At 44.1% G+C, this 27141-nt stretch overlaps 1 protein-coding gene across 1 annotated transcript; it reads left to right on the top strand.

Moving 5' to 3' along the window:
* Positions 1-468: 468 nt before the first annotated feature.
* Positions 469-10518, top strand: gdf6a (growth differentiation factor 6a). Its single transcript, XM_078217035.1, has 2 exons — positions 469-790; positions 9635-10518. Exons 1-2 carry the CDS (start codon positions 469-471, stop codon positions 10516-10518), a joined length of 1206 nt encoding a protein of 401 aa, XP_078073161.1.
* Positions 10519-27141: the final 16623 nt, after the last annotated feature.

A 27141-nucleotide genomic window follows, 5' to 3' on the forward strand; every position in this document is an offset into this window, starting at 1 on the left:
GTGTTCTGGGGAGTTGGTTTGACAGTGGGTGGTGAGGGAGGGGGGAGAGTGAAGTTGTTCTTGGTGGGGGTGTGGGTGTGGGGGGGGGGGGGGGGGAGAACTCCAGCCACCCACCTCCCCCCCCCCAAAAAAGCCACCCCCCCCCAAAGCCATTCCCCGCCCCCTGGCGGCGAGGGGAGGGCAGTATTCGCCACTCCGCCAATGAGCGAGCGGCGGTGAGTGGGCGGCTCGGCTCTGAGTGTGAGGGCAGTGGGTGGCGGGGCGGCCGGCGGGGCGGGAGGGGAGGGGAGGGAGGGACACAGAGAGTGAGACAGAGTGAGGGGACACAGAGAGAGTGTGTGTGAGTGAGTGAGCTCTGCGTCCTGGGATTGATTTGGAAGTTTTACCCCCCTCCACACACACACACTCACACTGCACACATCCAGCGATCCGAGGCGCCGAGCGCAGCGGCTGGAAATTCCACCGGGGATGGATCCGCTCCGAGCCGCCGCCTTCTTCCTGTGCTCGGTCACCTGTTGCTGGTGGGATTTACAGAGCGTGGAGCCGGCAGCCCTGTCCCCGGCTCCGGCCGCTGCTGCCAGTGCCTCCGGGGCAGAGCCGGGGCTGCACAGGGCGAGAGAAAGCCCTCAGCGGGCTGCCAGGGGCCGGCGGGCCGACAGTGTGAGCCCTCACCACTTCATGATGGCAATATACAGGACTTACTCTGCAGCCGAGAAACTGGGAATAAACGCCAGTCTCTTCCGCGCGACCAAGTCTGCCAACACCATCACCGGATTCGTGGACAGAGCAGGTTGGTCCTGAATTAACATCTCCCTTCTCTCGTTTTGTTCAGAAAAGAAACGTTGCGACCTTATCTTATACCCAGTTCGTTTGCTTTCCCCCTCATGTGACCCTGTATGATCTATGTACATTTTCAGATCAAAAATGTATGCCTGTTATTTTAGGGTAGATTTAGTCTGCAGCAATCTGTGCCAGTCTGTGTTCAACGGGTTCTGAGCATCTGGGATCGGGTACTGGTTGCTAATCCAGGAGAAGAGGGCGATTGCTGGCAGCCCCCTTGCCTTTGCGAAGGATAAATCCGAGGGCAATAATGTTAGAAGGTTCTGGGGGTCACTTCCAGAAACAAGAAGGGGGCACTCAGTGCTTTTGGGGTCTTTGCAGCTTGCAACATTATAATCTAACAGTCCCCAGGTAAACCTCTTTGATTCTCCACAATGTGGGCAAACCCTGATTTTAAAAGATTTGGAAAAATACTCAGTCTTAAAACAGCCCTGGGCTCTCAGAGCAGCCCAATGCAAACATTTACTGCACCCACTTATCAGTAATACTGCCCTACCATACGCATTGTGGGAGTTGATGAGATACTTTCTCCCAGCATTTAACCTGCTCCATTATGTAAACGTTTGGCAAAATAATATATTTTTCTTTTTTTAAAAAAAAGATTGATTGAAAATAACTAATCCCGTTATGGCAGCCCTAAAGATCACTTGTATCTCAGCTTTCGTTAAAAAAAAAACGAAACTTGTGCATTGATGTGTTTGGGGAAAAGGAAGCAACAGTTGCAGAGTCGATTCGACAGCTATTAAGCTTAAAGGAAGTGTAAATAAAGCTAATATTTAATAAAGCTGATTACTGGATATGATTATGAAGGAGCTGTGGGGCTCTGACCAGCCTGGTAATCGGTTTACAGTTAATGGCACATTTCTCAAGATGTCAATCCCACTGTAACAGTGCGGGGCAGCCGCGCAACTTCCCTTCCCTCGGTATGACTTCAATGGAGGAATGTTTCCGAGCCCAGGCTGACGTTTACCTGTGATTAATAACATGCTAATTGATGTTAGGCCTTAATGACTTGTTGTAAATTCTGGCCTTGCCCTGCTCTCTCCCGCAACACAGACCAACCCCCCCCCCCCCCCCCCCCCCACCCCACCACCACCACCCCACCTTCACAAGAACCTGTCTGATCTTTCAGTGTTAAACTGCAGGCAAACAGCTTGCATTGAAATCAGCTGGATTGATTGGTCTATCAAGAGAGATCGTGTAAATCACCTTATTTTATTTCATGGTGATCTTTAATTTTGTGTTCCTGTCTGTCTGGGGGTGAGGGGAGGCGGGTTGGCGGCACCAGGCACTTGGCCCTGAAGATTTTGAATGTGGCTTAGCCTGCAACTCCATTCATGAGTTGCTGGCAGCAGGGGAACATACCTGTGCGGGTCAGGTTACCCGGCTCGTATCGCAATAAGGCAACAAACGTGCCCAAGAGTAACGGTAAGCATTCTGGGATAACATATGATTTGAAATGAAAAGAAAAACGGATCTATCTGAGCACCTGAGCCACCTTGAGAGGTGAACGGATGACGGGACATATCTAGGAGGGTTTGAGAAGACAGGTTTTATCGAAGCTACATGATATTCCTTCCAAACACCTTCCCTTCCCCCCCCCCCCCTCCTCACCCCCGCCGAGCAGCTCAAATCAATTGTGAGTTTATTTAATCTTTTATTTAGAAATCGTGATTGCGAAAGCGGACAAGTGCGATAGGGTCTAATGAGCTGGTTTGGAAAAGAGTAGGGAATGACAGGGAGACTTCACTGTGAGAACATCAGCAATTTCAGTCTGACTCGAACAGAAACTGGACCAGAAATTCACAGCGACGTTTGGGATGTTACCGATAGAGCAACATTGGAACGGGATGGACATCCTGATGTTGGGGGCGGCGAGTCCAGAAAGCAAGATCGCAATTTTAAAAAAAAATATGGGGCGGAATTGTGAGAAACCGATTTGTTCTTGTGCGGTTAGTTTTATTTTGTTTGAATCCGTTACTGAAAGGTTAACGTCACCGCAGACCGAGAGCCTGGCCTCAGACACATTCCCCGATTGAACTGGTTCCCGGGGATAGAGACCTGCCCGGCTGCCCCCGCACTGTTCCAGGAGGTGTGGATGTGACATGTGGAGAGATACCTGTAAACCGGTAACAAGGCTGGCCAGAGCCCCGCAGCCTCTCCAGAGTTCCACCCAGCTATCAGCTCAATGAAATATCAAGGTTTATTTATACTAAATTCCTTTCGCACCATAGATGTAAATGCCCCCTTCAAATGCGGGAAGTAAGTTTGTCATCCAGTGCCGGCCAGAGTCTTAACTTGGTGACAGTTTCTCGGCTCCGGCCTGCTTTGTGTGAGCAGAGGCAGTGGCTGGAGCAAACCTCAGTCTCCTCGCTGATGTGATTTGATGTGTCACGGCTATGACCCTGCGCTGGACCTTCTGTGGGTTGCTTAGCATAAAGACAGTGATTTGAGTATTTGAACTCAATGATCTAATTGAGTGTTCATGTCACAACATATCAAACATTGTCTGTTCCCCCATAATGAACTGGCCCAGCCAATGGCACATCACCAGCAGAACTTCCGTTCCCCTTGAAGTGGTTATTTCTTTTACTAGCCACCACCCTCCGTGATCGCTACTTTGCTGGGCATTAATTGGTGGATGTGAATTCCGCTGCCCTCGAGAACTTAGCAGACTTCTTTTATTCCAGCAATGAACCAGTTTCTTAAAACAACACTTACAGTACAGCTTGTAACCGACCGCTTTTGTTCGAACCCAGAACTCCCACCATCAGTTATAGAGTCATAGAAAACAGGTTAATAGACTAGAGGGCATTAAAAAAAACAGTCAGCAAAGCACAAGGCTGGAGAGGTATGCGAATTTCATCGTTCGTTACGGTCGCAAGATCAGACAAGAACGAGTTGAATGCAGCAAAATTACTTTTGGCACATGAAGTAACTCATTAAAACGCAGATGGTACGCGCTGGCCTCGGGAGCCCCAGCATTAGAGCTTTCAAGGGTAAAACATGACAATTAGGGAAAAGAATTAAAGAAAATACGACAGGTTTAAGCAGCAGCATCTAACGCTGATTTTTCTTTAAAGCAAAAGATGATTTTTTCACCAGTCTCATTACAAACACTGGTGATAACGATTCTCTCCCCGTGTGTCAGTGTGTGTGCGCGAGTGTATGGTACATAATTGAATCTACTATTGCATTTCTTGAAGTAGAAATAATGAATTCGCTCCAGAGAACCACATCTGCCTGTTTGAGGTTAAAGACATCATTAGTTGGATTTTAAATCCTTTACTTGCTCCAGGTTGCATTTCCAGTGTGAGAGACAGTAAAGCCGGGTTTAATGCGGGCCTGGGAAACGACAAGAACCTGGAAAAGGGGGATAGATTTTCACAGCCACTGACATTGTATTTTAACTACAAGAGCGAAGCTCCCTTGTCTAAGCAGCTACCTAGGAGTGGGTCGAACTAAACGCGGTTAACAAACTTTAAGACGCAGGGGAAATGAAATATAAGCAGGAAAGTATTTTAATGGATGAAGAGGGAATTGGAAACTGTTAATTATTTGGTGACCTTGTATTCGATTTGTTTGAGAGCCATATAAAACGCTAATATGGAACAGACGCTTAAAGGAACTGCCCAAACAGAAGGTTCCAATCTAAGTTTAATATTACAGTGTTCAGGCAAAGTGAAGGGAGAAGGGGGATATCAAAACTTTTAGTGGAATCGACGGAGGAACATGCTCTCTGACCAAGTCCAAACGTGAATCTGAGGTAAGAACGGCCCTTGGCGTGCAGTGTATAAATATTTAAGATGCGTGTTTTATGGAAACGTTGCCGATGCGGACGAAACTTAATGCTCGACGCAAGATTAATAGTAGGTGATTCTTTTCGGGGCCGCTTTCCTTTCAAGCTCGCATTCGCCGCGTATAATTTTAACTGCATTTCTTTGACGGTCATTATCAGTGTGGAACAAGCTATAGTAGTAACATGCATCTCGTTGAACCAATTTCCGACGCTTCAAAACTAAATGAGTGACCTTGGCAATCTTAAAATCAAATCATTCCAGCTCCAAACTCATTGCCTCCTCCCGTGTTTACGCAGGTTAAACGCGTACATATTTTTGGGGTTCTAAAAGAGAAAAATTAAGTTGTGCTGACTGTTGGAACTGAATCTTTGCTGTGTTGTTTGTTAGCGCCATTCATTCTTTTGACACTCCGGGACCAGAATCGATGTTGGCACAGTGCAAATTGGTTTCTGTTTTAAATTAGTCCGCTTCCGCACTGGATGTACAATAATAGAGGCCAGGGCCAACCTCAAGAAGAGGGACCATTTGGTGATTATTATACATATATATATATATATTTTGCACTAAGAGCAATTGCGTACATCCACAATGAAACCAAGTGTTGCAGCCATAGGGATAGCATGAGATAGGTGGAAACTGGCAGACTGATGGAAAGAAGCAATGGCAAGTACATACGCCGAGCGAAGCAAGTGGACAGGGCAATAAATTAGACCAAATCATTTCTTTTAGTATCGCGGTTAATTTAGATGTCGTGAAAAGCACATTCTCTGGCAATTGCTTACTTTCCACGATTTGAAAGTAAATTTTATCCCGAAGTCCAATACTGTTATAGCCAAATCATCTCGACACAGGCCAGTGGCTGTGCGTCTTGCCTGTTGTGTTTATGTCGAAATAAGACTAATTTGGAATTTGAATTCAGTCTTTCTTTCACAAAGGGAGGTCAGATAAGATGGTGAGCAGCAGACTGGAATATGGAGCACTTGTCTCCGTCCCTTTGTAATCCTATTCAAAGTTTGTGGATGAGATTAAATGGAGTAGTAAGCGAGTTGAATAGGGTGGCAGCAGGCACGGGACTCAGTCTTCTCTAACAAAGCAACATGGCACGTTTGACATAAATCGCCTGGCTGGTTCTATTTGTACCAATACTTCAGCTATAGATGTGCACGGTGCAAAACACTGTCCGAACTGAGTTTCCAGCCATGGTAAGCGTGTTCGAAGCAATTCGACAATGCTTAAATCTGTATATATATATATATATATAATCCTGAATGCAGTCGCCATGTTTTCCGTGGGGTTTTGCTCCGTATGTCTTGAGTTGCAGGGATATTCGTAAACAACTAACATATTGATTTGTAGGAAGGGAAGCACTTTACACAATACTTCCTTTAAAAGCAACCCTTTTTGGAACGGAGATAATAGTTTTGTAAAAAATAGAAACGACACAATCCCAGTTAACCAGCATGAATCTTTGATAATTATTGAAGCTCTGAGACTTATTATTTTCCTGAATTGAAGGTATCCTGTCACATTTTATTTGCAGGTTTTGGATTGATAAATTTAAAGATCTTCTGTGTTGGATACAATGGACCATAAAAAAGAAGCTACTGATTTTAAAATGCAAACAGTCAGGGGGTTTTGCGGCAGTGCAGCACCCACCTTTACACCCTCCTCAGATTTCTCCCCCCCTCCCTCCCCCCAATCAAGCCTTTTTCCCGATTCCAACTAGTTTGGAAACAAATGTGGCGAAAGGGCGGTGCCAGCCTTCCGACACAGGTTGCTGCTTTGGCGGCTAGTGGAGGGACTCCAGAGAACAAAGCTGGCTTTTTCCTTGTGTGAATGTCACCCTCAGACTTCACTGTGGAGTTTTTCTGCAGATATACACATGACACTTTGACAACATTACAGGGCCCAGGTTTAACGGAAAATTTATTACTCGGTCATGTCAAACGACACCGCAGTCTCTCATGTCCTGCCGACCCTCCGCGGTACCTGTCGGCATGATTGTGGACTTTGGTTCACGTAAAATATCCGTAACATTCCAGGAGAGGGCTTTATTATCTTTTGTTTTTAAAGTTAGGTTTTATTTCCAAATTTGATGCAGTGAAGGAATCTAGTTTTGCAGAGCCTGACAAACCCCTTTGCCTGATATATGCACACTCACGGGTAAACCGCACTATCTAATCAACACGTTAGCCAGTCCAACCCTGGTCATTAAGGGAAACTTCATTAGGCAATGGTCTGTGAAATAGTGAGGGGAGAGAGAGAGAGAACAGTATAAGGGAAACCAGCTGGACATGAATGTTCTTCAGGCGCTGTAACACCATAGGCTGGTATCATTTGCCCATTAAATATACTGTTAACCGTGTAAGTAATTACTGTATTGAAAAGAGTGTTGATTTTAAATCATGCTGACAAAGTAAGGAGCTGGATCTATATAGAAGTTAAAGGATGGTATTGCAATATCACGCTGTCTAGACGGATTTTGGCCACTCCAGCTCTTTAAATTAAAATGCAATTTCGCATGGTTAACGACTACACACGCACAGGCACGGGTCACGAGTGAAGAGAATGTTAAAATGCATTCCTAAAAAGTGTATACATTGGAGACAAGAGCATGGGGCTACTCATCTGGTTCAAATCTGTTCAAATTGGCAGAGCTCGGTCTGTGTGGTATAGTTTGATTCTTTTCTGGAAAGGAAGGCTTACAGACAATTCCCCAGTACGACACACGAGCCCACTGTCAATAATAATTCTTTCAATGTTCTACATTGTATTAGGAATGTTTGCACTCCAAAACGAATCCACCTGCCAGCTGGGATCAGGGATTTGGACAAAGGCACGGGGTTGGTAAAATGACTGCATCATCTAAGTCGAATGCACACGTGACTTTAGCCTTGCATATTCCTGAATTCTAGCACAAGATAAACAACAAATTGGGGATTAAAGCTCGAAATTCGACGACGAGCATTTATGTGTGAAGAAAAAAAATGTAGTATATTACTGAGGGAAAGACATGTCTGTCTAACCATTCTGCTGTTGTGTAATCGCCATTGAGACAATACAGTGCATCAAAAATACCCCGCCCTCGTAAACATCTGCACTCCAGGCAAAGACTCCGGGTTGTTTCAAATGTAGTGCAAAACTGAAATGTTTGATCATTTAAACGCTCATGCGTTGATTTTCTACACCAATCAGCGTGCATAAAGAACTGTAGATGTTCTGTTTTAATGGCTCTCCCGACCGCAACAGTTCCCCTAACAAGCATAAACACACACATTTAACACCACTAATTCATTGACATTTTGTACATTGCAAGCCAAACATGTTTTGCTTGTTGTATGCCGATTAACCCGATCAATCCACATGCAACCAACTGAGCGACGACTTGGTATTTCCGACTACAAGGTCTTATGCAGTGATTTCTCTGGGGAGGTGTGGCTGTTTCTAAGCACACATCTGCAGTGGCTATTAAAACACATCGTGGATAGATTTTCATATATTGATGAGACACCGTACCTACGCTAACATGTGAGCCAAAAGATAATATGCATTTGATTGGACATTTGCTGCTTGTGGTTGCAAGGCCTTTGTTTTTCTTTTAAAGTTTAAGTGTGATCAACTCAACTGCTCTTAGCGATATAAATAATTTAAAATATCCGTGCATGGGAGGGAAAGACAAATTAACTATTTTAATAATTACCGCAGCAGATTATTTGGACATGGGTTTATTGTAATTTATGTGGTAGACTACCAAATCAATGTACTCTCTTTATGGCCTATTCGTCAAAACACAATTTCAGCGTAATATCTCAGACAAAATAATAAATAAATCTAAAACAGAATCACTAAAAGTCTACCGGAGTAAGGCACGGAACATGTTGGGTTGTTACATTTCTATCCAATAGGCTGAAATATTAATACATGGATTGGGAATTATTCTCTCCCCTACCACCCCGCCAAAAAAACAGGAAACAGCTTGGAGGCAGGAGCTCGTGAAATCATGACACTGCGACTTTATGCATGTCTCTTTAAATCAAAACAGTACTTAGGCTCCAGTTTCATAGCCTGTTGTCATATAGAAGTTTTATGGGCGAGTTTGGGGCAAGTCCCGAGGAAGTTATTTTGCTTTCAACCTGTCTCAACGTGGCTCCGAATAATTTATAATGGCTCTGCTGAAAGCGACCACAATGGAATCCGAATTTAAAATGGCAATCTGTCTGTTCCAGCGATCGCCAGTTTGTGCTGGGACATAATTATTTCACAAAGAACGAACAACAGACGGCACAAAATGTGCAGCTTCTGCGAAAGTAACTTTAAATCTTATTTGCATGTAGCCCAGCTAAAGGTTTGAGCTGGGGTTGCAGTGTCAGTGATTGCTATCTGGTTAATTAGCACTCGCAGCATTGCGGAGCAGCATGGTTTCAAATCTTGAAGAGGAACTTCCTTTGAAACAAGTGGGGTAACGAGGCGATACTCAGTCTGGTGACCGTACAATAACAGCCTTTCTTTTTCTTTATTATTGGCAGCTTAAGTTATTAACCGTCTGACAGAAAAGGATTGTCTTGTCGAACTCAATGTGAGCTGTACCTAAAAAAAAATGAAAGGCTCTCGAGATCCTTTAGTACAGCGGGAACGAAGCCAGTTGAGCCTGTCAGGAATTTATTTTATTCTTATAGAATCATAAGAGAAGATGTCAACTGATTTCTGTCGCATGGCAGTCACATCTATTTCATTTATTAGAATAGCTTATCTTAAATTCTCCCTCAGTGTACCCGAACAGGCGCCGGAGTAGGGCGACTAGGGGATTTTCACAGTAACTTCATTGCAGTGTTAATGTAAGCCTACTTATGACATTAATAAATAAACTAAAATAATCTCTGGTCACCCTAGAAATAGTGTAGAGAGAAACACTGTTTGACCCTGAGCGATTTCCAATTAATGAGCCTGGTTTATGTCCTACCTTTTAATGTCTGTTTGCACTTTTTCTTTTACAGACGATCCTTCGCACTCACATTTAAGGAGACAAAAATACTTGTTTGATGTGGCGACCTTGTCGGACAAGGAGGAACTAGTCGGGGCTGAATTGAGGTTACTGAGGAAGACACCCGAGAAATTTCGGAACCCGCACTCAGGTCTGTACGACATCAAACTGTACTCCTGTTTGACCGAGGGTCAACCACCCAAGCTGCTGCAGTCCAGAACGCTGGATCTTTACCACTCGGATGCACAAGGATGGGAAGTTTTTGATGTTTGGGACATGCTGAAGTTCCTACAGTCTGCCCAGCTGTGTTTTGAATTTAAGGTGACATCGAGGACAAGCGAGCGGGACATTGACCTGGGGCAAGCCGGCTTTGGCCGGAGAGGGAGGCAACCTCAAGAGAGAGCCCTGCTGGTGGTGTTCACCAGAACTCAGAAACGGGAAAACCTCTTCAGCGAGATGAAAGGGAAAATCAAGTCATCCGAGGGCGCCGAGGAGGAGGGCAGACTTCAGTTCAAAGCGCGGAGGAAGAGGCGAACCGCCTTTTCCAATCGCCACGGCAAGAGACATGGCAAAAAGTCCAAGTCCCGCTGCAGTAAAAAACCTCTGCATGTGAACTTCAAAGAGTTGGGCTGGGATGATTGGATTATAGCTCCCCTGGACTATGAAGCCTATCATTGTGAGGGAGTATGTGACTTCCCGCTTAGATCCCACTTAGAACCCACCAACCATGCCATTATCCAAACCCTCATGAACTCCATGGACCCTCACTCCACCCCTCCCAGCTGTTGCGTTCCTACCAAACTGAGTCCGATCAGCATTCTGTACATCGACGCGGGCAACAATGTTGTCTACAAACAATACGAGGACATGGTGGTGGAATCCTGCGGGTGCAGGTAGCAAATTGCCCCTCACTTCGGAGGCAGGGAGCCTACCGTGTATAGATTTGGCGACATCACGGGGGGCGGAAGGCTGTCCGCTTGGAGGACCAGAGCCGCTATTTAAAAAAAATAATGTACTCAAATAGCTGCGGTTCTCACACCAGCCCTCCCGAATCCCAAAACATCAGGGCAAGAAAGAAAAAGAGAAGGGGAAGAGAGAGAAATAAAGTCTAGAATGTTTCTCTGTAATTTATTCATATAACAGTCATTTAGTGGATATGACATGGATATTTTAATACACTACCTGCAATGACCTGTAAGGCGGTATGTAACCCCTCTGCAGCCAGACATGTCACACTCTATAAGGCGTCACATTACAAGCGATAAGGGGGCTAAATAACTCTGGGTTTCCGTTCACACAGAGGAGCGGAGAGCCCTTCAAAGTGGTGCAAAAACAACTAATCATGATATGGTGATATTGCTCTCCGACATTGGAGGCAGAACATTCCTTCGGAGAAAATCTTCCCGCGCGTTATCTTGCGAGCAAGTTTATTCATTCAATGGGAAGTTTAGTTGTGGTCGGTCCAGATATGTATTTCCCATTTATCCTCCCCAGTCAATGTGCCTTTTCAGTGAAGGGTAGAAATGGGCAGTTATTGACATCCACTGACGGTTCTCAGACTGGTGTGTGCTTGGATTGCCCCCATCAGCACATGCCCCATCCTCAGCGCCCCCTCTCCTCTCCCTGCTATTAGATGATTCCAGTCAGGGCTGGGTCATTGAGTGGAGGTAGAAGGAGGATTATGTTGGGTCAGTCTGCAATCATTATCGCAGTGTGCACAGGATGCCACCTGTTCAAACTGAGCCAGTTTAGATTAGGGGGAGAAATTAGGGCCCAGCTCCTTTCAGGGGCTGGCATGCGGAGTGTAATGGGACCCGCAAGCAGAAGGCAAAGCTGGGAAGAAAGTTTCCGTCCCGTCCCCCCCGCCCCCCACCGACCCCATTCGCCGCAGATTATCTGTTGATCTCGATTGCCCTTTTAAAGGTGCATGTAATTTAGCAGACACATACACACACACACACACAGCCACAGCTAATGAAAGGTAGAGAATGACTCCGCTCCCCCAGGTTTCTTGCTTAAAGAGGGTTATTCCCTTTTCGCTTCTGACATTCCGACAAGATTACCAGCCAGAAAGAGCCGACGGCCAAAAAGGAATTGTTGCAGATTGTAATTACATCTATGGTGGAATTTAAAATGCCTGGTGTGATTAAAAACTGCGAGAGAGAGAGGGGTGGGGGGGGGGGGGGGCGGTAACAGCACCTAGAAATGACCAAACTGACCTTGATAAAAGGGACAAAGCGGACAATGGGATCGGTGGCATTTCACCAGCGCTGCACAATACAGTATTTACAAATTTAGGTTGGGAACAAGCAAACTCTTGTACAAATAGTTACCTTCCGCCGGCGATCGCAACGGGAAAACATTTGGAGAGCCCTGCTTTGCTTGAATTAGGATTTTAAAAAGAAGAACAAGTGCACTTCTCTCCATTAGTAAAGCTTTGCTCAGTTGAATCACCACTTGCTTGGTAACCCCCAAGGGACCACGTTGCAAACTGTAACTTGCACCATCCCGCAATTAGGAGGCGGGGAAATAATCGACCCCCCTCCCCCACTCACCCCCAGTCACCCCCACCCCAAGACCGTATGTATAAAAAATGCACATTAGCTTTGATGCACTGTTGTTCATATGTTGTGTTGTATATATTGTGTATTTAAACGAGACTTTAATGTGCAAAATGGAGAAGTTAACAATTACATTAAGTATAAAAAAAGATAATGTATAGATCTTTGTATGCACTCTGAACTTTGTGATATTTCTAATATTTTTTAAAAAAGAATAATATTTGAGTTGTACAGGGTTTTAAACGCCAATCAAACATTGTCTGACATCCCCAAGGTTGTAATTGTCCTAAAATAATAACGTGTTTATTTCTTTTTATACCGAGGGTGGAGAGACATCTTTCAATGCCTACCTCACATTATATTACAATGCTTAGAATTTCATAGAATCCTGACAAATTCACTTTTCGGATAATCTGGCGTAAATAGTTGTTTTCTTTTAACTGGCTATATCCTCACTTTTGCTGTATCATTAAATTTTTATTTGATCAATTTGTTTGTCATTTCTGGGTTCATTTCGAAAGTCTAAATGATAAAAAAGTACAGATACCAGCATCTTGATGAGGCCAAGTGAGCATTGTGTCTTGCACGCTGTTGAATCGGTAGATATAGCTGTGTCATTCACTGAACCGGACTTAGCAATCAGTGTAATGTTTTTAAAATGATGATCTATTCGCCTGTTTTCATATACATTTTCAATGTGATATTTGTAACGTGGGTGTATATTCAGTTATTTAGATGTTACATAAATTCGTTGCCACTTTTAGTATAAATCAGCCTGCAAAGAATGCGTGCAAGAAGGACACACTGGAAAAGTGACATTGGCTAAATTATTTTCTCGATGTTATAAGGGTGCATTCACATTGCAGCTATCCGTCTGGGACTGGACTGCAGCCTCGATCAGTGAGGCAGAATTCCAGATCCACTGTTTAACTCCTAACTGGCTGAAACCACAACTTTCGAATAGATTGTTCAGCGGACAATTTGGTCTTTTGCTGGATACGTTCACATAGTCAGCTCTTCATTCGAATTAATATCATGATGTGGAGTTGCCGGCGTTGGGGTAGGCACAGTAAGTAGTCTCACAACACCAGGTTAAAGGGAATCTGGTGTTCACAGTAAGTAGTCTCACAACACCAGGTTAAAGTAAACCTGTTGGACTTTAACCTGGTGTTCTGGAATTAATATCAGTTAGATTTACAAAACATCCAGGTGGCCCAACATGGCCACCTAAGCCCTTTGTAAACCAGGTATGGCACCACAGTGCATTTACACCATCTTTCAGACTGAAGTGATATGAGATAACCCCTCCAAGTAGTTTCACGCTGCTTAGCTTGAGAATCAGCGTTTGGGTTTGCCGTGAGAATTAAGCATTAAGTGGGAAACAAAATTCATTTTGCATCAATGTTTAACTTGCAATATAATGCACCCTAATGTTGTTTTCATTCAAACCATTCCTAGGCACACCAAGGCATTGAATCTTTCCATACCTACCCCATCATTACATCAGAATGCCTTTAGGAAATACGATTTATTTAGATATAAAATTAGTAAAGGTAAACAAAGTTCCAATAATTATAGTGTTAAGAAAACTAGAGGTTAACAAAAGAACTCAAATATTGCATCAAATGTTTAGATCTCCTGTTTATAAATGTAAAATTATATCACAGGTTATTTAGGAATTTTAACAGATGGAATATACAATGAACAAATGATGTGGTTCAGGAACAGGGTAGCTTGTTGGATTAGACACTGACCTTTCTCCTCTGGGTTCAAATCCAACCCATACTATTGGATGAAAGTCTTCTCTGTTGGGAGTTACATGGCCTAGGTAGGCTTGTTTACTTTTGTTGGCCATATTCCTGTAAGTCCAAAGCCATAGCATTTTATCACATGGCATTGCCTGAGCTTACATTCAAGGAATGGCCATGATGGGGTCAACTATGGAACTGTATCTTAGTGAAAAATCAATGCCATGACAATCATCCTTCAATGACAATCAGTGCCAGGGGAACTGTAAGCCGGTAAAACTCACTGTCAGAACAACGCTACCACAATGAGGTTTGATGCTAAGGACACAGAAAGTGTCAACACCCAGGATAATGTAGTACATTATGTACACCAGGCTAACGGTATCCTAGTGAGATTTGATCATAGAAAATATAGAAATCCTACAGTGCGGAGTAGGTGTTTCAGCCCATCGAACCGGCATCAACAACAATCCTACCCAGACCCTATCCCTTTAACCCCACCTATTTACCCTGCTACTCCCCTTGATACTAAGCGGCAATTGAGCATGGCCAATCAACCTAACCGGCACATCTTTGGACTGTGTGAGGAAACTGGAGCACCCGGAGGAAACCCATGCAGACACAGGGACAACGTGCAAACCACACAGTCGCCCAAGGCTAGGATTAAACCCAGGTCCCTGGCACTGTGGGGCAGCAGTGCTAACCACGGTACCACCCTGCCGCCCACAGAATAGAGATTGAGCTTCCCTCGATCCAGAATTGAATCAGCGACCTAAGGATGACAATTTTAACTATGGAACTTGATGGCAGAAAACCATGCACAAGTGAGAGTTTATGCCAGTGCCTGACTGAAAGTTAATACTTTTGGGCAAGAGGGTGAACAAATTGGGGAAAACAACAGAAAAAAAATAACCATGCTGTTGAGAAGGGAGGTTATCGCATTGAAAGGAAGAACTCCCCTTTACATTCTGGGCTATTAATATATAGGATTTCCTTTTATGAGGTGTTGTGTTGCTAACTTTTCTGATGCATGATTCAAAGCCTTTGTATTATTTTCCAGGAGCTGATAGTTGCTGATTCAAATTCTTTGCAGTTATTTTTAAATTCTAGGTGCAAAGGCCACCCCAGGAATCCCCTATGGTCCCTAAACCACGGGAAGGTCCACACTGCATTGGTGAGGTTCAAAAGCGGCCGGTTGCTGTACAACGAGACCGGCCTCGCATGCTAAGTGATGAAGTAGCGCTATGTCTCAGTGTTGACACACAGGATGACTAGAGTTTCCACTTCCTGCAGGCAAAGCTGCAGACAGCCTGCAAAGTGAAAGGACGCAGATCCAGACAGCAAATAACAAGTGGTTTCCTCTTGCGTTCCTAACAAGTGTTCAGAGAATCAATTGTCCATTCCAGGAGGATTGGCAATCCAAAGTGAAAAAAAGTTTTGAAATTCTCAACAGCAGTGACAGCTTATATTTATATAATGCCTCTCAGGTAATGAAACATCCCAAGGCACTTATCAGGTCTGTTATAAAGCAAGATTCGACACTGAGCCACATAAGGAAATATTATGGCAGACAGCCAAATAGGCAGGTGTTAAGGAGTCTCTTAAAGGAGGAAAGAAAGTTATCGAGATGGAAAGGTTTAGGGAGGGTATTCTAGAACTTAGTGCTGTGGCAGCTGAAGGTACGACTGCCTTGGCGGAGTGATTAAAATGGAGATGCAGAATAAGACAGAATTGGAGCACAGATATCTCAGAGGGTTATGAGGTTGGATGAGATTACAGAGATGGAGAAGGGTGAGGCTGTGGGGGATGTTTAAAACAAAGATAAGAATTTTAAAATGGAATCATTGCTTCACCAGGAACTTAATGTAATTCAGTGAATACATGATTGATGGATGAACAGAACAAGGAGCTGGGATACAGGCAGTAGAGCTTTTGATGACCTCAAGTTTAGGTAGGGTTGAATGTGAGAGGCTGGCATGGAGAGTGTTGGACTGTCCACATCTAGGGGTGACAAAGATATGGGTGAGCAGTTCTTGCAAAAGAGCTGAGGCAGAGGTGGAGTTGACTGATATTACAGAAGTAGGAATGGCCAGTCTTAGTAATGGTGCACATATAACGGCAGAGGCATATATCTCAAGGCCAAATGTGAGCCCCCAGTTCCTTGTAGGCTCAGCAAACATCATAAAACTAACTTGGCATGAGCTGGCAATTTCAAGTGGAGAAATGACAGGATGAGTGATGATACACAAGTGCAGTAGGGGGTGCTGTTCTGAAGTGGTGGATGAGGTACATTTTTGGACCAGAAAGGAACCTTTAGTTTGCTTATGCCTGAGCAGTACATCGGGAGCACTGAAGTGTGAAGCATTCTGTCCTTCACACTAGGATTGCTCAGTTGGAGCACAAATCCATGGAAAAAAATCTTAATGTTTGCTGGATTTTGTAATCATCATGGATGATGCTTTTTCAGCTTCAGATAAATTTATTCCTTTCTGTCTTCAAGATGGTGATTCAATTGGAATGCAGTTCCACAGGTGCAGCAGCTTTACACAAGCTCAATCAAATTGCCATTCTCCATGTGTGAGTCTGGAGAGTGAGGCTCCACAGTGGGAAGTGGTGGCAATCTAACAGAAATTCTGGCTCTGTGATCCAGTGACACCGAGGAAGATTGTAACATTCCCAACTCTGCTCTGGCAAAGGGAAGCACAGAATGAAAATGGACCAGATACATCCGAAGAACAGTACCACTTTATACTGAAAATTTGTGATGTGCCTATCAACACTTGCAATATATAACTTATACTTAGCAGTAATTACATTCTAATCATTGAAATCTTTCATGTAACATTATTATTTTATCCATTGAGAAGACTTGTTGAAGCTTTCTGGAATGTAAGAACTGTAGCGTTATAAAACATGTATTTCCAGTCCAGAATGTTAATTTAGTTGCTTCAATACATTTGTCATATGATCATTTCAACCATTAGAATAACTTTGATGTGTTTTTGAATTGGCAATTTGCAGAGCATTGTTGAACAGTAGCTAATTTTCATATACTAGAGGAGAATGAAATTGCAATGTTGGAAATTTGGAATGCTGAAATTAAAGAGGGAGAAAGGAAAACACCTTGACTGATGATACTATGGAAAGCTTAGACGTGAATGTTTAAGGAATCTTCCATTATTGTTCGGCCATATCTAGTTTCGTGTAGCACTTTCCTTTATACAAACGCAGAGATAAATCTAAATTTGCTTTGATAAGGACACAAATTTGCATGTTGAAATTTGTTCATTTAGGTTAGTAAGTGTAGTAAAACATTGCTATATTTTCTCAGCTCCCAATCCATTCAAACTGGATTTACAGTTCTTTGTACAGTGTTCAAGTTACAGTATAATGCAAGTGCTTTAGACGTTGTATAATCCTAACTGTTAATTGGGTGGCAAGCATGGATGTTGTGTACAGAGTTGAGGGTGGTGGAAGGGATTGGTGTTGTTAGCATGGGGGTGTGTGAATGAGAATCATGTGCTAAAGTGAATGTCTACTTCTTTCTCTCCAGGACTTATCTGACCAAATATTAACATTTTTTTGTAACATATCACAGTTTCTTATTTAAAAATTTCAATTCTGCGTCAGCATCTTGATGCTAAATAAACTTGTCAGCAGAAAATGTTTCATCTCCTTTCTGTTATGTGAAAAACCACCAACATACTAAAGGTTGAAAGCTCTGGATAGAAACGATTCATTTGCACTTACTGTCTATTCTTTTGTTTATTCAGTTAAAATGACATTCTTTGCTAGATACCAGACCTTCATTAATGGATTCTTGTCTTCCTGCCAATGACTATAGTAGTTTTATTGCATCTTTGATGAATGAGTATGATCTCTTGAACTGTATAGCACTTTACTTGTTATCAGCAAACAGGCTTAATTACAGAAATTAGTGCGTTTAACAACCTCAATATAAAATCAGATGCCCACTACAAGTTTTTAGTACTTAATTGAAAAGTGTCCTGAACTCATTATGAAAGTATCCTAACTATATAGCTAGAATATAATGTACACTGCAGGTTTGTATGGAAAGAGAGCAGTTTGTAATAAATTTTGGGGTCAGAATGAACAAGGCAAATTGAATCTGTTGGTAAAATGAGCCACAATACTTGCAACCAATTTCTTAAATCTGGATGTTATAAAGTTAATTGCATGAAGGAATGAAACAAACATTCTCCATCAATTGACTACAGCCCTTCATTAAAATAGCTACATTTAATACATAGCCGTAACCTAAAGTGAGGAAGCAATGGCTTAGAAATCACTTCCAACTTCTACATATTGGCATTTTATACAGGAAGACTTGAAATGAGTAGGTGAAGCAAAGTTAGAGGGAATTGGTTTGGTTCAGTGCAGTTGATCTTGTAATCATTTTGTTTGTTCATGGATTGTGAGCACTGGTGGTGTGGCCAATATTTATTGCCCTTCACTAATTGCTCCTGAGAAGCCACTTTCTGGAAACGCTGCAGTTCATAGAAACCTGACAGTGCAGAAGGAGGCCACTTGGCCCATCAAGCCTGCACCAACTTCAATCCCACCCAGGCCCCATCCCTGTAACTCCAGATATTTACCCTGCTAATCCCCCTGACAGTAAGGGGCAATTTAGCATGGCCAATCAATCTAACCCACACATCTTTGGATGGCACAGTGGTCAGCACTGTTATCTCATAATGCCAGAGACCTTGGGTCACTGTCTGTGTGGTGTGTGCATATTCACTCCTTGTCTGCGGGTTTCCTCTGAGTGTTCCGGTTTCCTCTCACAGTCCAAAGATGTGCGGATTAGATTGATTGTTGTCGATGCAGGCTTGATGGGCTGAATGGCCTCCTTCTACACTGCAGGGTTTCTATGATTCCATGATCTTTGGACTGTGGGAGGAAACCGGAGACCCGGAAGAAACTCTTGCAGACACGGGGAGAATGTGCAAACTCCACACAGACAGACAGCTGAGGCCGGAATTGAACCCATGTCCCTAGTGCTGTGCCACCCATAGTGTGTAGGTGTTTCCAAAGTGCTGTTAGGGAGGGAGTTCTAGGAATTTGACCCAGTGACAGTGAAGAAACAACAATGGGGGGAATTTTACCATTTTGAGTCTAAGTGCCGAATCTGGGCGTCAAATAGATCCGCGCCTGGAATCCTCTTTGCAGCGCGCCCATACGCGTTTTACCGGCTCCGGCCCGATCCGTGCTGTGGGCGGGGCTTAGCGCTGGCGGACCAATCGGAGCTCTGAATTGCGTATGCGCAGTTCGAAAAAAATCTGACGGGGCGCCCCGGCACGAAACAAAAAGCCGAAAGCGGAGAGAGCGGCTCTCTGACGTTCATCCTCTGGTCGGGGGGGAGGGGGGGGGGTGGCAGGGGAGGGGGTGTGACCTATCATCCCCTGGGGGGGGGGGAGCGGAGGAGAGGGGGTGTGACTGATCATCCTCTGGCTGGGGAGGGGGGGGGGGGGTTCCACTGCCTGTCTGTGGCCAATCCCTCCTGGCACCATCACTGGTACACTACCAGCCACAGCCATCTCTCCCGCTCTCTCGCACCTGCAGGGAAGAGTAGTCGGTGGCTGGTAGTGTACCAGTGATGGTGCCAGGAGAGATCGGCCGCAGACAGGCAGCGGAACCCCCCCGACCAGAGGATGAGACGTCACACCCCCTCCCCTCCCACCACTCACCCCCCCCCCCCCCCCCCACCTACCCCCCGTCCCCCCCCAGGGGATGGTCGGTCACACCCCCTCCCCTCCCACCCCCCACCAGGGGATGAGACGTCACACGCCCTCCCTTCCCACCACCCACCCTCCCCCCCAAGCAGGGGATGATCGGTCACACCCCCTCCCCTCCCACCCCCCACCAGGGGATGAGACGTCACACGCCCTCCCTTCCCACCACCCACCCCCCCCCCCCCCCCCAACCAGGGGATGATCGGTCACATCCCCTCCCCTCGCGCCCCCCCCCCACCCCCCAGGGGATGAGACATCACACCCCCTCCCCTCCCCCCCCCACCCCCCAGGGGATGAGACGTCACACCCCCTCTCCTCCTCCCACCCCCCTTCCCCCCCCACCCCCCCCGACCAGAGGATGACCTGGGTCAGAGAGCCGTTGCAGTCTCTGACCCCGCTCTTCGGAGGCTGCAGCGGCAACTTCAGACTTTTATTTTGCAGGTCGGTGACAGCGCGGACGCGGATCGGGCCAGAAGACGGTAAAGTGGGATTTGGCGATAGAGTTGGGCGCGCGGTTCATTAAGTCGATTTAAATGCATGCAAATGCATTTAAATCGTCGGGCCGCTCGATTCGGGCGCATGCCGGACCCGCGCCCGAATTGGGTGTCGGTAAAGGCGCGATCTGCTCGGATTTGGGTGCAGATCGCGTTAAAGGTCCGACGCCCATCTTTACTGCGATTTCACGCCTGAAAACGGGGGCAAAGCTTTGGTAAAATCAGGCCCAATATAGTTCCATGTCGTGGATAGCATGTGATTTGGAGGGGAATATTCAGATGGCGGTGTTTCCATGCTGCCTTCTGCACCTAGGTAGTAGAGGTTGTGGGTTTGGAAGGTGCTATTGGTCATTTATTGCAGTCCGGATGATACACACGGTTGCCACTGTGTGGGAGCCGTGGGAGTGAATGGTGCGCCAATCAAATGGGCTGATTTGTCCTGGATATTGTTGACATTCTTAAGTTGTTGGAATTGCACTCATCCAGGAAAGTGAAGGATATTCTATCACATTCCTGACTTGTGCCTTGTGTATACTGGACAGGCTCTGGGGAGGCAGGAGGTGACTTACTGTAAAGTGCATCCAGAACTGGGAACGTTTGTTTGGTACATGCATTTTCTATGCACAAGTGATAATTCTGGATACCACAAGTATATGGTTATGGCGGAGTAGTGGTTATATTACTTGATTAGAAATCCAGAGACCAGAGCGTAATTTTAAATGACAGCCCCTGGTCAAACTGCGGGGCCAATAGCAGGTCGGTAATCCATTGCAAATTCCAGTTGGTTTTGCTGTGACTCATTAACGGAGCCACGGGCATCAATGTATGCTTTTAGGTTACAGGATGAGGCACTAGACCTGTCAAAGGAAGGAATCTGCTGTAGAATGTGCTAAGCTAGGATTCTCACCAGAAAGAGCTGTAGGTGTATCAGGGCATTTACATAAAAATAAATTTAGCTACACTATTTTTAGTACATACATTGTGGGTTACATAGAAGGTACATCTTCCCTCAAGGCTAACCGTCTGCTGTATGTAGCACATAACTGCCTGACATCAATACCACATGATCAACAGATATTCTGTTAACCCTTTATACTTCACCTCCCCTCATACACACTATCTTCTTTCTAACAACAATATGAAGCAGGGCAGAATTTTCCGGTTGCGTCTGCCCTGAGACCAGAAATCCCCACCCAAGGTCAATGGACCTTTACACGATCTGTCAAATTGTCCATCCTGCCGTAATGATTCCCATGGCGGGTGGGATTGGAAAATGTACTTCTTATCTTTAATTATTTGCATGGCATTTATTTTTGAACTATTTACACTACTGCCTCCTTTTCCTCACCGGCTCTCTCCCCCACAATGCCGCCCCCTCACACACATTCCTGTCAGAGACCCCAGCCATAGATTAAGTTTCTGGGAAGGTTCACCACTCTTCCCAAGCATGTCCTGATGATGGCTCCATTGCGTCCGAGGTCTGGGAATGGGTTCTGGAATGCATCAACATGTGACGGTAGTGTACCTTTAAGTGTTTTTCTAAGAAAATCATGTTCTCTGCAGTTGTAAGCAGACCTTTTCTGTTTTCTTTCTCATTGTTGCTGGGCCATCTGCTAGAGGTCCTTTTATTGCTATTTCAATGGCTTAAATGGGGTTTTGTTTATTTTTACTCTGGGATCTTTTATGACCTTGCATTGTGAGGGGGAAGACTGATTGACTAGTCAAAGTATAATGGTTCCGCCGTAGGGAAAAAAAATCTAAGGATTAATTTTTCAGTTTTAGCTTAGAAGGGGGTGACCATCAGACTGGAAAGCAATGTTACTCTCTTTCTAGTTTTTGCAAATTCTGCTGTTAGCTGGATGCATGATTCATGGCCTTCCTGGAATAGAAAATCTCCTGTTGGTGGTTGGCTTGACTAGAGTCTCCCTGGTGTTTTGGGAAGTTGTTCTGACTCCAAACTGGTCTGTGTGTCCTCAAGAGAATTGTAGCATTCAACCAAAGGATTAAATTCCAGTATCACGTGAGCATAGTCTTTGCTGTGTTAAACCTGTGGCAAAGGTTTTCTTTATGGGATTTATTAAATTGGAATGGTGTTTAACTGTTAAGGTTTATACAATATCATGATTGTTTTTTCTCTTGTTGGCAATTTTAAAAGATTATTGCTAATTTTCTTTCTGTACATGTTAACTGTATTCTTAAATAAACTTTGCTTGATAAAAGCTCCCTAGTGGGCCGTTTGAATCATACCTGAAGTGAAACACATCATGCTTACCCTAGCCAAATTCAAAGTGCAAAATTTATGATCCAGGCGGACTTCATAAAACACTTTGGAATTTCTGACCTGAATTATAACGAACATTCCTTGGAGCATCTGAATTATTTTGAGGGTCTTTGGTTTGCATCTCATGGCAGTCAAAACCTTGCAGTCTAGTGGGTGTGAGTGCAATGAGGGCCCACCTGTTTCTTTGGATAGTACCAGGCAGCATCTGGACCAAATGCATGCTCAAATGCTCCATTCTAGTGAGAATGAGGTCTTCAGCTTTCCCGTCCCAGATCCCCACTCGCTGGCCTGGCAATGAAGGTGGCAGAGCTTTCGCTCTGTGTCTGCTATTGTACCGTTGGCGTGTGTTTCCTGGAGGTTTAAATCCTTCAGTCTCACTGGGGTGATATGAGGCTGAGAGTTCATAGGCAATGGGGAAAGCTACATTTTTAAATGACTGTGGACAATGACAAGTTGATGTTTGTCATTTATACAGATTTCCAGAAGGCTTTTGATAAAGTCCCTCCCAAGAGACTGTTAGCTAAGGTGGAAGCCAATGGAGTTGAAAGTAGATTGGTGACGCAGATAGGAAATTGGATGAGCAACAGGAAACACAAAGTTTTAGTAATGGTTAAGGACTCAAATTGGGAGGATGTGACTAGTGGCGTCCTGCGGGGATCTGTCCTGGGGCCTCAATTATTTACAATATTCATTAACAACTTAGATAATGAAAGAAAAAGTCAAATATCCAAATTTGCAGATGTCAGCAAATTGGGCAGCATTGTAGATAGTGTTGAGGACAGCATAAAACTACAACAGGATAGATTGGGTGAATGGGCTAAGTGTGGCAAATGGATTTTAATATAAGTAAATATGAGGTTATCAATTTCGGATCATTTAAGGACAGGTTAGGGTGTTTTATTAGAAGGCACAAAGTTAAATTCAGTGGATGTCCAACGAGATTTGGAGGTTCAGGTGCATAGCTCCTTAAAATGCTATGAACAGGTGCAGAAAATAATCAAGAAGGCCAATGGAATGCTGGCTTTCATATCCAAAGGGCTGAAGTATAGGGATGCAGATGTTATGCTGCAGTTGTACAAAAACTTAGACCCCACTTGGAGTGCTGTGAGCAGGTATGGACACCACACCAATGGAAGGATCTTTTGGCCCTGGAGGGAGTGCAACGCAGGTTTACAAGAATAATACATGGACTTCAGGGGTTAAGTTACAAGGAGAGATTAGACAAATTATGCCTTTATTCTCTCGAATTCAGACGGTTGAGGGGTGATCTGATAGAAGTCTGAAAAATATTTACAGGGAAGGACAGGATGGATAAGGATAAACTATTTCCATTCATTGAAGGCTATAGAATCAGGGGTCATAATCTAAAAATTAGGGCCATGCTATTCAGGAGAGTTGTTAGAAAACACTTCTACATGCAGAGAGTAGTGGAGGTTTGGAACTCTCTTCCTCAAATGGCGATGGTTGCTGGTTCAGTTGTGGGATAGACATTTTTTTATTGAGCAGGGGTATCAGGGCCTAGGGTAGATATGTGGAGTTAGGTCACTGATCAGCCATGATCTTATTGAATAGCGGAACGGGCTCGAGGGGCTGAATGGCCTATTCCTGTTCCTATGTTCCAAACACAAAAAGTTTCAACAAAGATGTTTCTCTTTCAGCAGTAAATTAATGACCTTCTTCAGCATTTCACTTTCTTACACTGCTCCCTATTTAAATCAGAAGCTATCGATATCCATAGTCCTGTTTCTGAGACCAGCCGCTGCATTGGTAATAATCACAGTATGGGAATTCCAATAGACTTTTCAATGGTGGAGATGTACTTTGGTTGAACTTCTCTTCCTGCTCTAAGGGAGAAAAGCCAAATTCTCTTGCGCTCGGATGTTTGGTAGGCTTTGGGCCTTATCCCGGTAGCAATGTCTTCAAACTGAGGTAGTGCTAGGGAGTTGGAATGAAATGAAAAGTAAAGAATTCTAAAGATAGGTATGTAGCTGCACTGAGGACTTGTGAGATGTCAATTAGACGAGTAGCAGGGTGAGACTGATACCTTGTTAAACAAAGTAGAATCTAGCAATCTAGTGGCCTGGATCATAGTCATGCCCAGTTTGCAAACAGAGTTCTTTTTCCTTTAGAAAGTCAAGTTGTTGTGCCGAAAACAGAAGAAAGCTATCTGTGTTAGACCCCAAAAGTTCTGCTCTAAGCTAGAAAGGTTCCTAAAAGCAGGTTGCAAGGTCCTGTGTAGTAATTGTTAGCAGGATCTGGCTCAGAGTGTTAAAACCTGTGGGATGTTGTTTTGGGAAGGTGTATTCTTGGAGTTTAGGAAAGTAGAGACATTAAATTGGGACATAATTCAAGTATACTTTCTAGGTAACCATTATTGTAATAAAGAACAAAGAAAATTACAGCACAGGAACAGGCCCTTCGGCCCTCCAAGCCTGCACCGACCATGCTGCCCGACTTAACTAAAACCCCCTACGCTTCCGGGGACCATATCCCATCTCATTCATGTACTTGTCAAGACGCCCCTTAAAAGTCACTACCGTATCTGCTTCCACTACCTCCCCCGGCAACAGGTTCCAGGCACCCACCACTCTCTGTGTAAAAAATCTGCCTCGTACATCTCTTTTAAAACTTGCCCCTCACACCTTAAACCTATGCCCCCTAGTAATTGACTCTTCCACCCTTGGAAAAAGCTTCTGACTATCCACTCTGTCCATGCCTCTCATAATCTTGTAGACTTCTATCAGGTCTCCCCTCAACCTCCGTCGCTCCAGTGAGAACAAACCAAGTTTCACCAATCTCTTCTCATAGCTAATGCCCTCCATACCAGGCAACATCCTGGTAAATATTTTCTGTACCCTCTCCAAAGCCTCCACATCCTTCTGGTAGTGTGGCGACCAGAATTGAACACTATATTCCAAGTGCGGCCTCACTAAGGTTCTATAAAGTGTCAACATGACTTGCCAATTTTTAAACTCAATACCCCGGCCGATGAAGGCAAGCATGCCGTATGCCTTCTTGACTACCTTCTCCACCTGCATTGCCACTTTCAGTGACCTGTGTACCTGTACACCCAGATCCCTTTGCCTATCAATACTCTTAACGGTTCTGCCATTTACTGTATATTTCCTATCTGTATTAGACCTTCCAAAATGCATTACCTATTTCCTTTACAATTTAATTGTAAATGTACTTTACTGTTGACTTTCTTGTTGTGTGTTTTTAATAAACATTTTGTTATTTGAATAATTTACAAGAATGTTCCTTTCTCATCAGGTTTAATCTCCATTCTCACATTTTTCCCAATCGCAAAAATAAACTGTTAACAACTAACATTCCAAATTTCCCTTCTGGGATTTGGGATTCCCTCACATTGAACATCAGCGGGGTTCATAACACTATCTGTTCATTGGGACCTTATAAAAGCCCAATCGATTATGATTTATTAAGGAAGCTGTCACAGTCTTACGTCATATCCTTGAACCTGACCTTCAGGAAAAAAAAGAACAGAACAGAATTACATCTTGTGAAAAAGGTTATGACAGTGCCAATGACTGTTTCTGTCTAAATTGTTGGACAATACAGTAGCCATATCAGTTGGTCTTCAATTCAATGGGGCGTAATACAAGTGGCAGGGGCCCTTCTAACCTCATTTAAGTTTCACTTTAAAACCTACATCTTTGGTTAAGTTTTTGGTCACTTGTGTTAATATCTCTTTATCAAATTATGTCTGATAATACTGCTGTGAAATGTGTCACGAAAATACTTATTTTTAACCCACTGGCTGGAAATTGGACTTAAACTTTTAGGAATAGACTTTATAAAAACAACTGGCTGAAAAAGATGACTGGAAATCAACGCCTATAAATGGCTGCCCCAATTTACATTACTACACATTCCAAATTCCCCTTCATTGCGATGGAGATGCTGGGTCTGTCAAGGCCCCACCAGAGACAGTATATCACTGAGAAATGTGAAAGACTTCAACCTCAAGACGTCATGTCAAACACCTGAGATTCCACTGTTTGAGATGGGGCAATAAATCTAATCGCTTGGGCCGTGAAGCAATGGCTGCGATAACTTTGCAGACATGGGCTAATCAAGCTACCTTTTGGAGTACATAAACAACTGCCTAATTTGAATTCCCCCTACAACAGTGGTGAGAGCAAGTCACATGATCAGTGTTATGATGATGGAGGAAAAAGCAATAGAATTAAACACAGAAATATTGGACTTTAGAAAGACCTGAGTATTAAATTTTAAAATGGACACCAAACCCAAAGCTGCCTGAGAATGTATAATTGGCCAATGACAGGAATGGGGGAAGGGCCATTTCAGAGGGCAGTTGAGAGTCAACCTGGCTCTGGAGTCACATGTTGGCCAGACCAGGTAAGGACGGCAGATTTCCTTCTCTAAAGGACATTAGTGAACCAGATTGGTTTTTCTGACAATTGACAATGGTTTCAATGATCATCAGTAGATTCTTAATTCCAGATTTTTAAAATTGAATTCAAATTCCACCATCTGCCGTGGTTTGATTCAAATCTGGGCCCCCAGAACATCAGCTGAGTTTCTGCATTAATAATCTAGCAATAATACCACTAGGCCATCACCTCACCCATAGTGTATAAACCACTAGACACTTACAAAATTGAAATGTGCATCCTTCTAGGTAAAAAAAAACCT

Source organism: Mustelus asterias, chromosome 7 (genome assembly GCF_964213995.1).
Source record: "Mustelus asterias chromosome 7, sMusAst1.hap1.1, whole genome shotgun sequence".
Lineage (NCBI taxonomy): Eukaryota > Metazoa > Chordata > Chondrichthyes > Carcharhiniformes > Triakidae > Mustelus > Mustelus asterias.